Source organism: Lissotriton helveticus, chromosome 9 (assembly GCF_964261635.1).
Source record: "Lissotriton helveticus chromosome 9, aLisHel1.1, whole genome shotgun sequence".
NCBI lineage: Eukaryota > Metazoa > Chordata > Amphibia > Caudata > Salamandridae > Lissotriton > Lissotriton helveticus.
In genome coordinates, this window is record NC_136070.1 from 553,775,054 (window position 1) to 553,788,315 (window position 13,262).

The following is a 13,262-nucleotide window of genomic DNA, read 5'->3' on the forward strand; positions in this document are numbered from 1 at the left end:
CTAGGGGGGTCTAGGAGCTTCGGAGGTGACAACAGCAGGGGAGGCTAAAACCTTTTAGAAGGACTGCAATAATGGGGTAACCTTGACCTTAGATACAACAGCCATCTTCCCTCTACCCCTACTCCTAGGGGATTTACCAGTCGTAGTATTAGAAGATATAACTTTTTTCTACTTTCACTCCTTCCTTGGCTGGTGCCAGAGATTTGTTCCCTCCTTTTGTTACAGAGTTTGGATTGGAACCCAAGTGAGGAGGGGGCAAGGATTCCATCCCTTGAAGAGAGGTCGCCAGACACCCCTAGTACAGAGGGTACACCTGCACACTTTCCCAAATACAGAAGTGAGCCTATTCTGTACAGTGTTCCCTCTCTCCATATGCTGCAAACCTGTCTCCTGACTGAGCCCTATTAGGCTACCTGTGACCCCTTCTGCAGTCCCCTCTGTTTGTGGTGAGAGGCAAAACACTTCAAAATTATTCACTGAGAGGCATAAAATGACAGCTTGTTTTCTAGTATTACTAACCAAATTACAGAGAGTATTGCCACCTACTGCTCTCTCCCCTAATGGGAAGGTCCTACTGCCGTCCTAACTAAGGGCACCAGTCCAACCAAAATGCTTCTGAAAATCTAATCCATCCAGAACACCCCTGTAGGTGCTGACTCTTCCACCGCTGCCCCAAGAACTAAACCGAGCAACACGGCGGCAGTGTGATCTACCGGCAGCTCCCTCCCAGGAAGAAAACTGACACCATGGCAAGACAGCACGATCTGCCCCCAGCACCATTGAGGGGAAACGCAGTATCACTTTTGCTTCCTCGCACTCTTGCAGGGAAAAGAAAGCGACAAACAGGCAAAGTGTAAAGGTATGCAGGGGGCGTAGGGGGCAAGGAGAACTCAGCTCATTATATGAAGTAGCCGACTGGAGACCGGTGGCCGATTACAATGCGGCCGCCATGTCCCCCCCTCTGTCCATGTTGTCTCAGGATGTAACATTTATAATTTCCATCATTTTCATAATTATATCTCAATTATACATTTATTAATAATATTTAGGTAATAGTCAATTATTAGTATTTAATTACCTTCCCAACATTTACTCCTGCAAATTCAACAACTGACATCTGATATATAATATAAAAAATAATGTATTGACATATTTTACATAAATATTTATAATTTCTATAATTTTTATAAATTAACTTGATTATGTAGTATAATAATTTCCTACACACCCTTTACACATAAAGAAACAACCACCCCCAAAAAAGGAAAATGTATTAAAGTACACACATTACAGAATTATTTTTCATTTAAAGAATTCATATTATTTTAAAATGAATTCTTAAATTTAGTTACATCCCACCTATACCCCATACAGAAACTACAACCCACTCCTAAAAAGTAATGTTGCTACTAATTATTTACACAAATAACATAATTATTTGTCAATTAACTAATTGATATCAATTAAAAATTAATTATTACTTAAAATACATTTTCTTCCTAACCTATACCCCTACAAAAATCAGAACCCACACTTAAATTGTGATTTAAAAATAATAATTGCACTATTAATACAATAAATTATCAATTAAGTAATTAATATTAATTAAAAACTATTTGTTTATTATTTTTAATTAATTTCGTTCCCACCCTGTACTCCTACAAACTCTGCAACCCACACCTAAAATGTAACTTAACAAAATTAATTACACAATTAACATGATTAATTATTCATTAAATAATTAATATTATTACAAACTGATTATCAATTCATTAATTGCTTCCAACTCTGTAATCCTACAAACCCAATACCTGCTACAGTATTAAATATCACAAAATGTATTACATTTAATGAGTAAACTACTAAAAATGTAACACCTATATTAAAAAACCTAAACAATCATTATACAAAACATTTACAACATATACATTTAAATTGTATACTAAAACACATAACCTTAATAAAAAACAATATTATTAACAAATATATTTTTGTAAATGATCGATATTACTTACAGTAAAATGAAAAGTCTTGACAACGATATTCTTGCAGACGATATTTCCATGTCACAATATCGAGGGTACGATATTTTGGTAGCACAATATATTTGTTTCAATATTTTGAATACCCACTTTTTCTGGTAACTAATGTGGTTGTTAGGAATATTCTTGTTGTTAACATTAATAGTATAGTTGTTGAGAATATTGTTTTTAATTATTTTATTGTGTTTTAGTTCATATATTAATTTTATGTGTTACTATGTGTGAATAATTATCATTCATCTCTTTAAAAGTAGTTTGACCTTTTGAGTGATTTAGAATGTTTTATTTAATTGCTAATACTAATTTATAGTGTTGTAGCAGGTTTTTGGGTTTGTAGAGGAATTGGGTGGGAGGTTAATTAAGTAATAATTAATTAGCAATTAATTAGTCATTTTGATAAATATCATGTATACTTTACTTCATTTAATTTTATTTTGGCTGATCGCTATAAAAGCACATATCGTAAAAACACAGTTAAAATATTGAAAATACTAACAAGATAAATCTACAAATAAGCAACTACCATTCATACTAGGACAATACATATATTTTTTTTAAATATCAATAGACTGAAATCAAACAATCCAATTGAGAAGACATTGTATTATTACATTAGCAGCTATGGCAGATATTTAAAGCAAATCACAGTCTAGTCTATAGATGGAAAGATAGCCCACTTCAGTCTAGACCTCCATATATGTAAGAGAAACCGGGAGACTGCAAAGACTATTGGGTGAGCTGTATTGATTCTTAAAATTCTAAAGGCAGAATTGTGGTCCCTAACCCCTAGATGATGGCAAAGCAGAACAATCCAGGCTGTCCTATAAAAATAGTACTGGGGGAAAAAAAACAAAAACATGCTCTACAGTTTCCTTTGTACCAACACAAAAGGAACAACTCATTTCCTGCTTAATAAGGGAGAGCTGCCATCTTGCCAGCAAAGGGCAAAGAAGCAGGGTCTAAAACCGGAATTCAATGTACAATGTTCTAGCAGTGAGAGGCTCAAAGTCATCCATATGCTCCACAAAAAAAATGAATCTTTGGATTCCAAGAATGCTGTAGTAAGGGGGCCCACATTCCCTAGCCTGTAAAACCTTTCATCTATATTTTGCCAATATATTTCTTTTAACATGGACTTTGTCATCCTACCAACAGTTTCAGGATGTGCCCAAAGCGTCTTACAGTAGATCTCAACTAGGCTCTGTTTAATATATTCTAGCCAAGCAATCTTGCCAAGCCCATGGCATTTTTAAATGTCTTCAAGGCGCAGCCTATTATGTGCTAATTCAGCGGAGGACCTAATCCTCCTCCAGTATAGCAGCTGTCCTAGTCTGACCGTCTGTACAAGAGGTCTAATGCCCACATCTAACCGCAAAGGTGCAAGGGGGGTACTTGCTGGCAAATTGGTGAGGACACATAAAAACCAGTTCTCCACCTTTACCAAGTTGTTTACATTCTCATGTCCCTAGAGTTTACCACAATATATCGATCGCCCAAATGCCTCCAAGTTATAGATCTGAGGAGCAGGAGTAACAGGGTGAAAGCTTGAGCCCTAGACAGCCCTCAAAATGCTACCAAAACGAAGTTTACTCTTCTGAATATAAGAAGACCAACCGAAGGAGTCATTGAGAGTAAAGCCCAAGTAATCAAAAGTGAGAAATCTCTCCAGGGGGACACCATTGTAAATTGGGTGCAAACTAATGGTGGGGGAAATATTTAAAATGATATACTTAGTTTTACTAATATTGATCTCCAGCCTTCTATGCCTGCAGAAGACACCAAACCAATCAAACAGGTGTTGTAGACCCATGTGAGATTCAGAAAACAGCAAGCTATTGTCTGCAAACAGGAGTGCCGGGAACTTTCTATTGGCCAGTGTTGGTGCATCATGTTTACACTGTTCCAAATGAGTCACTAGATGATTAATAAAAAGTAAAAAAAGGGTGGGGGTAAAACACATCCTTGTCTCACACCTGAAAGACTGGGATAGGATCAGTTAACTCTCCAGAAGTCCCACATCTGACCTAGGCATAGTTATTTATATGCAACTTTCTTTAAACATCCACAAGATATTTTGGGACACCCATGTTGGTCAAAACTTACCATAGTGCCTCCATAGGGTCAAGGTTAAATGCTGACCGAAGATCAACAAAAATAACATATAAAGGACCACCACCCAAAATAACATATTCCCAATATACTAACTGCAGTTGAAGGACCTGTTCAATAGTACTTATCCCAGCCCTGAACCCCGCTTGTAGTGGTGTGAGCACATCTGTAACCACCATCCAATCCTGAAGTTCGACTAAAGAGTTTCTGTGAGCTATCAATGTCTTATCAGTCGGTAATTGGATGGAAGTGACCTAAGACCCTTATAAATTGGAATATTCTCTGCACTGGCCCATGACCGTGACATTGGTAGCCCATTCGTGATACTATTAAAAAACCACAGAAAAATAGGGACCCCAGATTTCCTTCTTTGCTTTAAAAAGATCACCTGGAACTTTACCCAGGCTGGGCACTTTCCCTGGAGTGATTGAGGCAATAGTATTTACCACTTCACTCACTGTGATTGGGGCTGGAACACAAACAAGCAGGCTAGAGATATCTCCCGCAAGTTAGACATGGGATGAGAAACCTGTCTCTAGCAGTTCTCCCAGGTCAGCCATAGCCCTATCAAGGCCCATCATGGGCCCCCTCTTCACTTCAGTGTCAGTGTGAGCATATAGGCCAGAGAAATGGTCAACCCAGGCAGTAGCTAAAATATTACATGTTAAAGCATCAGATGGTCCAGGGCCCTTATTGGACAATGTATGCCACAATCATTCCCACTTGCTGCAAACAGTAATGTCTCCCAAAACATCAAATCATGCTTGCGCTTGGTCTTTAAAATGACAGCCTTGTAGGAGGCCCTAACTTCCTTAATTAGGGGTCTATTTCCTCCTTTAATTGTGGCCATAAGAGAGCGTCTACAATCCTTGGTGTACCAATTTGCCTCCTTGACCCACTCAGGAAGCGATCTAGACTCTACCATAAAAAGGTCCTTTATAGAACAGAACAATGTTTGAGGAACAATATTATGTATATTACCTAATACTGATTTAAATTATTTATACTGTAGGTGGTGGTTGCCAGGATTGTAGGGGTATATGGTGGGCAGTTAATTAGGCAATAATGAATTAACAATTAATTTGTCAGTTATCATTAATCATATAAATGATTATTAAATATGTAAATTGTCTAATAATATATTTTAGTCACATTTAGTGCGGGCTGCTGGGTTTGTAGGGGTATTGGATCAGAAGTTAATTAGGTCAGTGATTTCCAGTGTGTCACGTCATGTTAGAGTGTTGGCTGCTGTCTGTAGGTGTATCACACAGCCCGGTCTAGGCAACGGGGTCCAGGCATCATGCAGGGCGGTACTGCACATGCTGCTGACTACCTGTTCCTGCGGAAGAGAAGTCATTTCCTGTGGTGGGCATCAGCGTGTGATTGGAGTCAGAGCATTGCTGCTGCTCGCTGCCACCCTCCTGCAGACCCGTTGAAGCATCAGGCAGCGGTAGCGCTGGCTCTTGCAGTGCAGCACTTTGTGCAACGCCTGCAGTCCAGTTAAATCTAGGGCAGGGGTAGGCTGAAAGCACCATCACCAGTGACCACCCGGAGCTCACTGCTGCTGCCCTCCTGCAGACCTATGGAACCTCCATTGGTAAGTAAAGAGGGCGACGCATCTCGCTGCTGCTGCCCGCCGCAGGCTCCACCCGCAGCAGACACTTTCAAGCTTACACAGAGGGGGCCGACAGCAGCATCGCCAGTGATGCAGCTCCACATGCTCGTGGCTCCTGCAGAACTTGCTGCTGCTGCCCCCCGCAGACCTATTCAAGCTTGCACAGGGGGAAGGTGACAGCAGCATCGCCAGTGACATGTCTCCTGCAGCTCCACATGCTCAGTATCAACCTCATACATCTCATTAAAATAGTAAGAGATGCTGGTTATATTCAAATTGTTTCAATTCTTGAACATATTTACATATTGTTACTCCTAAATGACAGCAGTCTTGGAAATGTATGTATGTTAATATTTTACAAATCATATATTTTGCTAGTAAACTCAATTACCGTTTCGCGATATGATGCATGTCTAAAAAGTGTGTCACCAACATGAAAAGTTTGGAAAGCATTGAATTAGGTAGTAATTACTTAACAATTAATTATCATTCTATTATTAATTATTTAACTGATTATTATGTACATTATGTAATGCTGATTTATTTTCTTTATAGTTTAGTTGTATGTTGCTAGGTTTGTAGGGGTTTAGGGTGGTAAGTTAATTAAGTAGTAGTAAATGTAACCCTTTCGAAGTCCGACGCTTCCCCTACTCTTGCACAAACTGGAGGGAGAATAGTAAATTAAACCCCCTTAATATCCAACGCTTTCCTTACTGTTGCACAGAGTGTAGTGGGAATAGTAAATTTAACCTCTCCAAAGTCTAATATTTTCCACAAGTTACACAGACTTGGGAATAGTCAGAGTGGGAATAGTCAGTCTTACCTCTCCATAGTTCAAAACTTTCTTTACTGTTGCACAGACTGTAGTGGGAATCATAAATGTAACCACTCCGAAGTCCAAAGCATTCCCTACTCTTCCATAGACTGGAGTGGGAATAGTACATTTTACGAATTTGAAGCCCAAGTCTTTTGCTACTGTTGCACAGACTGGAGTGGGAATAGTAAATATCACCCCTCCAAAGTCTAAAGCTTTCCTCTACTGTTGCACAGACTGGAGTAGGAATAGTAAATTTGCACTGATTGGAGTGGGAATAATATATTTATCCCCCCCCCCCCCCGAAGACCTAAAATTTCTATACTGTACTTTTTCAGGTTGTGAGTAAGCGCGGTCTGCTTGGCACAAACTTCTACTTGCATATGCATACAATGACTTTGAGATTTCGTATGCCCACTGTGTTTGCAATGATAGCCCTAACCCGACTGGTTTGCATCAGCAAAAACGTCGATATGAAGCTTCTGATTGAAATATGCTATTTCAGTAGCACATTCAATGGCTTGTTTAATTGTCTTAAAACTTTTCTCACATTCCTGTGACCAATGAAAATAATTTGTTTTCCCGTCAATTCTCTCAATGGAGCACTTACAGTAGCAAAGTCTTGTATGTATCTGGAACAGTAACTGGCTATGCCAAGTAATGAATGCACCATGGAAACATCTTGCGGGGATCAGCATTTGAAAGCGCTAGTTCTTTAGCAGGGTCTGGTGTCATGCCCCCATCAGAAAAGATATGGCCAAAGAATTTTAGCTCTGTCTTATGGAACTCACTTTTGTCTGCATTCAAAGTCAAATCTGCTTCAGCAAGTAAACTTCATACTATGAAAGAGCTTTATTGTGTTCTTTTTTGTGTATCTCCGTAAACCATCATCATCGCTGTAATTGAATGCATTCAAGACAGGCTGTATGATACGTGGAATGATGTCTTGAAACAGTTATGCAGCAGATAACACCAAAATGTAGTCTTTTGTATCGAAGTAGACCAACATGTGTAGAAAAGGCTGTAATGTACCTGCATCTTCTTCGAGTTCCAACTGATACTAACCTTTATTAAAATCAAGGCAAGAGAAGACCTTTGCACCATTTAATTGCATTATCATGTCTGCAATGTGTACATTTTTATTTACATCGGCATTTTCTTGTCCTACCCATTTGGTGCCTGAGGCCTGTTCCTGGGTCACAGACTAGGTGTAGGGACGGAGAACACTGCCTGGCATACCAGTGGTACTAATACCGAGAATACTGTGAGCAGCTATGCCAGCACCCCCATATTTCACTTGCTTTTTCTGCTGAAGAAGGACAACAATCCTAAAACACATGTTTAGAGGCACACAGCACTGGCTGACCCAACAATGGTGAATACTAAAGATTTTCAACTGAAGTGTGTGTTATCATGCACAGCATTTTCCACAATATATCTGGGTTTATTGTGTGCTGGTATGCCAGGCAGTGTGCTCCCTCCTCCTTTCAGGGTGTGTTGGAAGCACCCTTGCACTATGGCACATGGGTACCTGTGTTGGCGCTAGGCAGCACCAAGTGCTCCAGCCCATAGAGTGAGCAGAAATCCAACATACCTTGGTAAATATATTGCATTACTGCCCTTTCCCTCTGACGCAGCATGGTGCAGCAATCTATCTTGCTGCCCTGTGCTATGTGAAATTTGAATAAATGAGGGCTGAGATGCACACAGCAAAGTGAACACATAAAATGTGGTGTATTACATGCCAACTCCTTTTGAAACAAAGACAGTGGATGCAAGCACTCTCTGATGCAAAAAGTGCATTTATTTCTGTGAGCGGCACTCATAACATTAAAAAACTTCTTGACCAGAGCTTAATTTGCACCGGTGGGTTCCTGTGTTCGGCACCAGCCCTTAATTGTTAACACCAGCACTTATGACAGTCTGCCACATGGTGGTGCTGTTTGAGTAAATTAGGGATGAGCAGAACAACAATTGTTTATTAATTCAATATACTTTAAAATGTATTAATAACTGCCTCCCAGGCTATTCTTATAGCTTTAGGGGCTTGGAATAGTCTGGATTATTTCACTTGTAGAAGTGTGAGGGTTAGTAGTTGTGTTGGTGCTATTATTAGCAGCGCTGGCAGGGACAATGTGTGTTGTAATCTGCAGAGGCATCCTGACGAGTGTCCCAGCCCTTATTTTTTTGCAAATTAAGCACTGACTACAAGACCTGTAGTGAACAGCCATATATATGAAAAAGTGCGATTGGGCGAGAGTAGAATGATACACAGAGGTAGTTGAAAAGAGACAAGATCAGAATTCCTTACCAGACACCCTCCTTTACCCCTATTAATATTACAAAGCTCAAGACATTGAAGTTGTGCATTGCTTTTCCTATCCTGATTTCTCTGATTCCGTATTTTGGAAAAGTGTTTTAGAGTAAAAGTTTAATCCTTATCTTGGGACCGTGGTTACATGTTCTCGACCTTCTGTCGTTGCAGGCAAACCGGAATGGGGCTCTGCAACACAATGGCCCGCATAGGTGGGATTGTGGCACCACTGGTACAGCTGACTGGGGAGTATTTCCGCTTCCTGCCGCTGGTAATCTACGCCTGCGCTCCCATAATCTCCGGCATAGCTGCTTGCTTCCTGCCAGAAACGCTAAACGTCGCCTTACCGGACTCTATAGAGGAGGTGGAGAACAGGTGGGTTCTAAATCTCAATGGAAATTGTATCTGTGATGGGGAATGTGCAGTGCTTTAAATGGGCTGGTACTGTCCGGTACAGAGTACCGGCACTTTTTCATTTTGAGAGGGAGAGTACCGGCACTTCCCAAGAGAGACATAATACTTTTAGTTGGAGAGTACAGGCACTTTTCAGAAGCTCTGATAAAGAGTACATGCACTTCTATTTTTCCATTTCAAGCACTGGGATTGTGTCTTGGAACTTGGCGGGCCCCATGGAGGCTGTGGGGGCCTGTTATACGCCCCTGCTTGGAACTGGTAAAAAAAATGGGTAGTGTTGTAGCCTTGGTGCAATAAAATAACATTTATAGCAGCGACATGAAAGCCTAAGGTGACTGAAGGGCCTCAAAGACCACCCTTTAGACAACTTCACTAGGAAAATGTAATGCTAGGAATTTATAACAGTGCTACGCCGATAATTATGCTATTATACAACATTATAGGAAGAAATGTTAATGCAATGATTGGGTTTTGCAGAGCATGGAAAAGGTATAGTAGGCAAAAGTAGTAAGTGTTGCGCTTTGTGTGAAAAGTAGAGAAGCTATCCCCACTCTGGCCCTCATTCTGAGAGGCCTATTAGTGCAGCCGAAAAAAGCCAATGTAATGCAATGCAAATGGCAGTGCATTAATGCTGAAATTAGCTGATAGCATGGGACGAAAATATGATGTTCTAAAACCCGACAGAGCAGAGGTAGAAATGTGACTAGTCCCAGCTCCCTTCCAGTCCCAGAATTATTGGTGGTGGGGGGGCTGGCTGCTTGTTAGTGGATTTATGTGCATGACAGAGTTTTTACTGGGAGATTCCTATGCAGGATAGTACGTTTTAGAGTTTGGGATGTCTATGATCCTAATCTAAAGTTTGGTAGATGGGCCAGGTGTTTAGGACCCATCTCTGCCAGCCAAGCAGCAACCTGCCTGCCAGACTGTAGAGTTTAGACATTAGAGTTTGGGGAATGGAGTACAATCCATCAGAAGGATGGAGGACATTACCTTGGCAACCCTGACGGACTACCGCTTGCCAGATTTAGAGATGACTACTGGCCCAGCAGGCATCTCTCTAGGGTAAAGGGAACCAGCTTGATGGCGGTTCTCTTCAATATACAAACGTTTGGTGCATAGCCACCGTCGGTTTTGACAGCCATCAACTCAACTTTTGACATTTTTTGTTTTTCAAAAACTAACTCCCAAAGACAGAATTTGTTTTGGGAAAAAAGAAAACTAATGACACTAATATCTGGTGAGATTTCTCCCAGAGTGTGGGGAGTCATATTTTTTTTGTCTGTTGTCCTGGTAGTGACGGACAGAAAAAAAAGGAACCTCACACCATCCATCCCAAATCATGCAGCTGGTTTAATGCCCTCTCTCTGACAGTCTTACTTAGTACGTTGGGCTGTCAGAGGAAGCTGTCCATCAAAAGAGCCAACAGGGACTCCAATGTCTCTAAATGAAGCTTTGGTATTTGGGACTGAGACCCCTGTCCACCAAACATTAAATTGTATTTATTTATTTATTTTTAAAGTTTTATATAGCGCTGGCTAGACCCGGAGGTATCAGAGTGCTTTACATGAGCATCAGATCATAGTTACAGGTTACATCGTTACAAAGGTTACACAGTTCTTAGAGCATGGCAACATAGTTACTTGTAAGGTCGAGATAAACAATAAGCACAGATACGTAAGGGGAAAAGCAAGCAAGATGAGAGATTCAGGGGAGGAGGGTTGGAGCAGGGGAAGTAGACAGATAATGAAGGCGGGAAAGAGGAGGGGAGGGTAAGAGACACAGCATGGGAGAGGAGGGGCAGGGTGACGGGGACACAAACCGGTAGACGAGTCAAGGCAACGTCCAAAGTCCAGTAAGCTGTGACCCCGGGGAAGTGGTATCCGTTCCCTATCTCTATAGGCTCCCTTTACGCAGTGGACTCTCTCAGAGGGGTCTCCGAGACTCCAAGTCCTACATACTGGATCCTTCCCCAAAAAGGGGAGAGGGAGTGCTTTGGCAAGGGGTGCCATACCATACCTCAAGTGTGAGTGGCTCCCTTGGCACAGTGGACTCACTCAGCGGGTTCGCTGAGACTCCAGAGTGTAAATATTGGATCTTTCCCCAACAAGGGGAGAAGGAGTGCTTAGTCAAAGGGCACAAAGGACAGGGGGGTAGGCAGAGTAGCAGGCAAAGGGAGAGATTCAGGGGAGAGAGGATATGAGCTAGGGAAGAGACAATAAGGAGAGACGAAAAGAAGTTTGCCTAAAGACCGACTGGGTAGGTGACGACCATGGAGGGAATCCACGGCCCATCTCCCCTATAGCTAAACCAAGTAGCTCCATTGGGCATCAGACAAAATAGTTCGGTCTCAATACATTGAGAGAGGAGGGAAGGAGAGACATAAATAGAGGGAGGATGCGAGAGGAGACAACAGGAATTGCAACAATGTGGTTCAACAATATACCAGAAAAAGAACAACAAGTACACATTAAATCAAACAGTCAGCAATACATTAGGGGAGGAGAGAAAGGAGAGAGAAAGTAGTGGGGGGTAGGGGAGGAGAGAGAGTGAGGATAAGGGAAGAGACAACCGTAGAGACGAAAGGAAGTCTGTCTAAAGACCGACTGGGTAGGTGACGACCAAGGAGGGAATCCACGGCCCATCTCCCCTATAGCTAAACCAGGTAGCTCCATCGGGCATCAGACAAAATAGATCAGTCTCAAGTGGCGAGGGAAGAGGTTCACAGAAAAACAGGGCGGGGACAAAGGGCAAGGGCATGTGAGGGCAGAGGACTAAAGCTGGAAAGAGTAGAAGCGGAGAGGGCGGAGGGTTGGGGGAAGGGGAGGGGGAATGTAAGGTCAGGAGAGACGCGCATGATGAGCAGGAGTTCCTTCACGTCCGCAGTGGAGGGGGGCTGGGGTTCCGCGTGTTCCTCCTCCTGGTCCGTCTGTGAACAGGTGGCCTTTCGCGCCTCAAATTTCAGCTTTGGTTGGCGACCATCTGGCTTCCCCATCCCGGAAGGTTGGTCCGCGTGAGAATATACCAGATCCAAAGGGAGGGGGTCCGTCAACTCTCACTGGGTCAGGCAGCCCCGTGTCGCCGTGAATATTGTGCGTGCGAAGTTCCTCAGCGTGGTACGCGGGGCAAGAGCGGGCAATCGGACCTAGAACAGCCAGAAGGGACAGTCTCCCAGTCGTTCCTTATCCAGAGAGTGCGCCTCCGTGGCAAAGCTTACTTCCAGTTTTGCAGCAGCAACTATGTGTCCCCCAAGCAGCGTATTTTCGGATCCGCCCGCGTCTCAGCTGCGGCTACAGGCAATCTCCCAGCAGAGGGGGAGGGGGGCGGCTTCAGCAAGCTCCGATCCCCGCAGAATAAATCAAGTGGATCCTGGCCGTGTTTCGCGGTGGTGGGGAGAGATATCCTCAGGCGGGTACACCCAGGCAGGCAGGCAGGCAGGCTTCAAAAGCCCCTTAGAGGACAGGCCACCCGCAGGGGGTGACAACAGGAGCCAGGCCTTCTCCCGCCGCGGGCGCTCCGCTACCGCTATGCCTCTCAGCAGCGCCGCGGCGAGCCGGGCTCAGGCTCCCTGGTCCACGGTGAGACAGGAGATCCCCTCCTCAGCGCAGCTGCAGCAGTACGGGCAGGAGTCTCCGGCAGGACGGTCAGTTGGCGGGGTTTGGGAATGCCCCGCAGGGGTCCAGTCGTGCAGCCCGGCCGTTGCCTCGAGGTGCAGCAGAGGCCCGCCAGCAGTCCGCACAGCCCCCAAGGCCCCGGAGGGGGGGGGGGGTGGGAGCCCCTTAGGGTTCACAGCCTCCATGGTGGGGAAATTTCACCAGATCACTTTCGGCAAAACTGCAGTGCTGGCTGAGCCTTAATTTTATGGTGGCCCACTCAGAATGTACTTTTTTAACAGAAATAAATCCTCAGTGTGTTGTTTTTTTAACGCAAAGATCAATGTGCCTGACTCAATGGGTG

At 43.2% G+C, this 13,262-nt stretch overlaps 1 protein-coding gene across 1 annotated transcript in view; it reads left to right on the top strand.

The window, feature by feature from the left end:
• Positions 1–13,262, top strand: part of LOC144781546 (solute carrier family 22 member 6-A-like) — a 451,615-nt gene that overhangs the window by 410,333 nt on the left and 28,020 nt on the right. Inside the window, exon 9 of the mRNA XM_078660450.1 lies at positions 9,066–9,269. Within this exon, the coding sequence (XP_078516576.1) occupies positions 9,066–9,269 (204 nt within the window). The remainder of the gene's footprint in view (positions 1–9,065; positions 9,270–13,262) is intronic.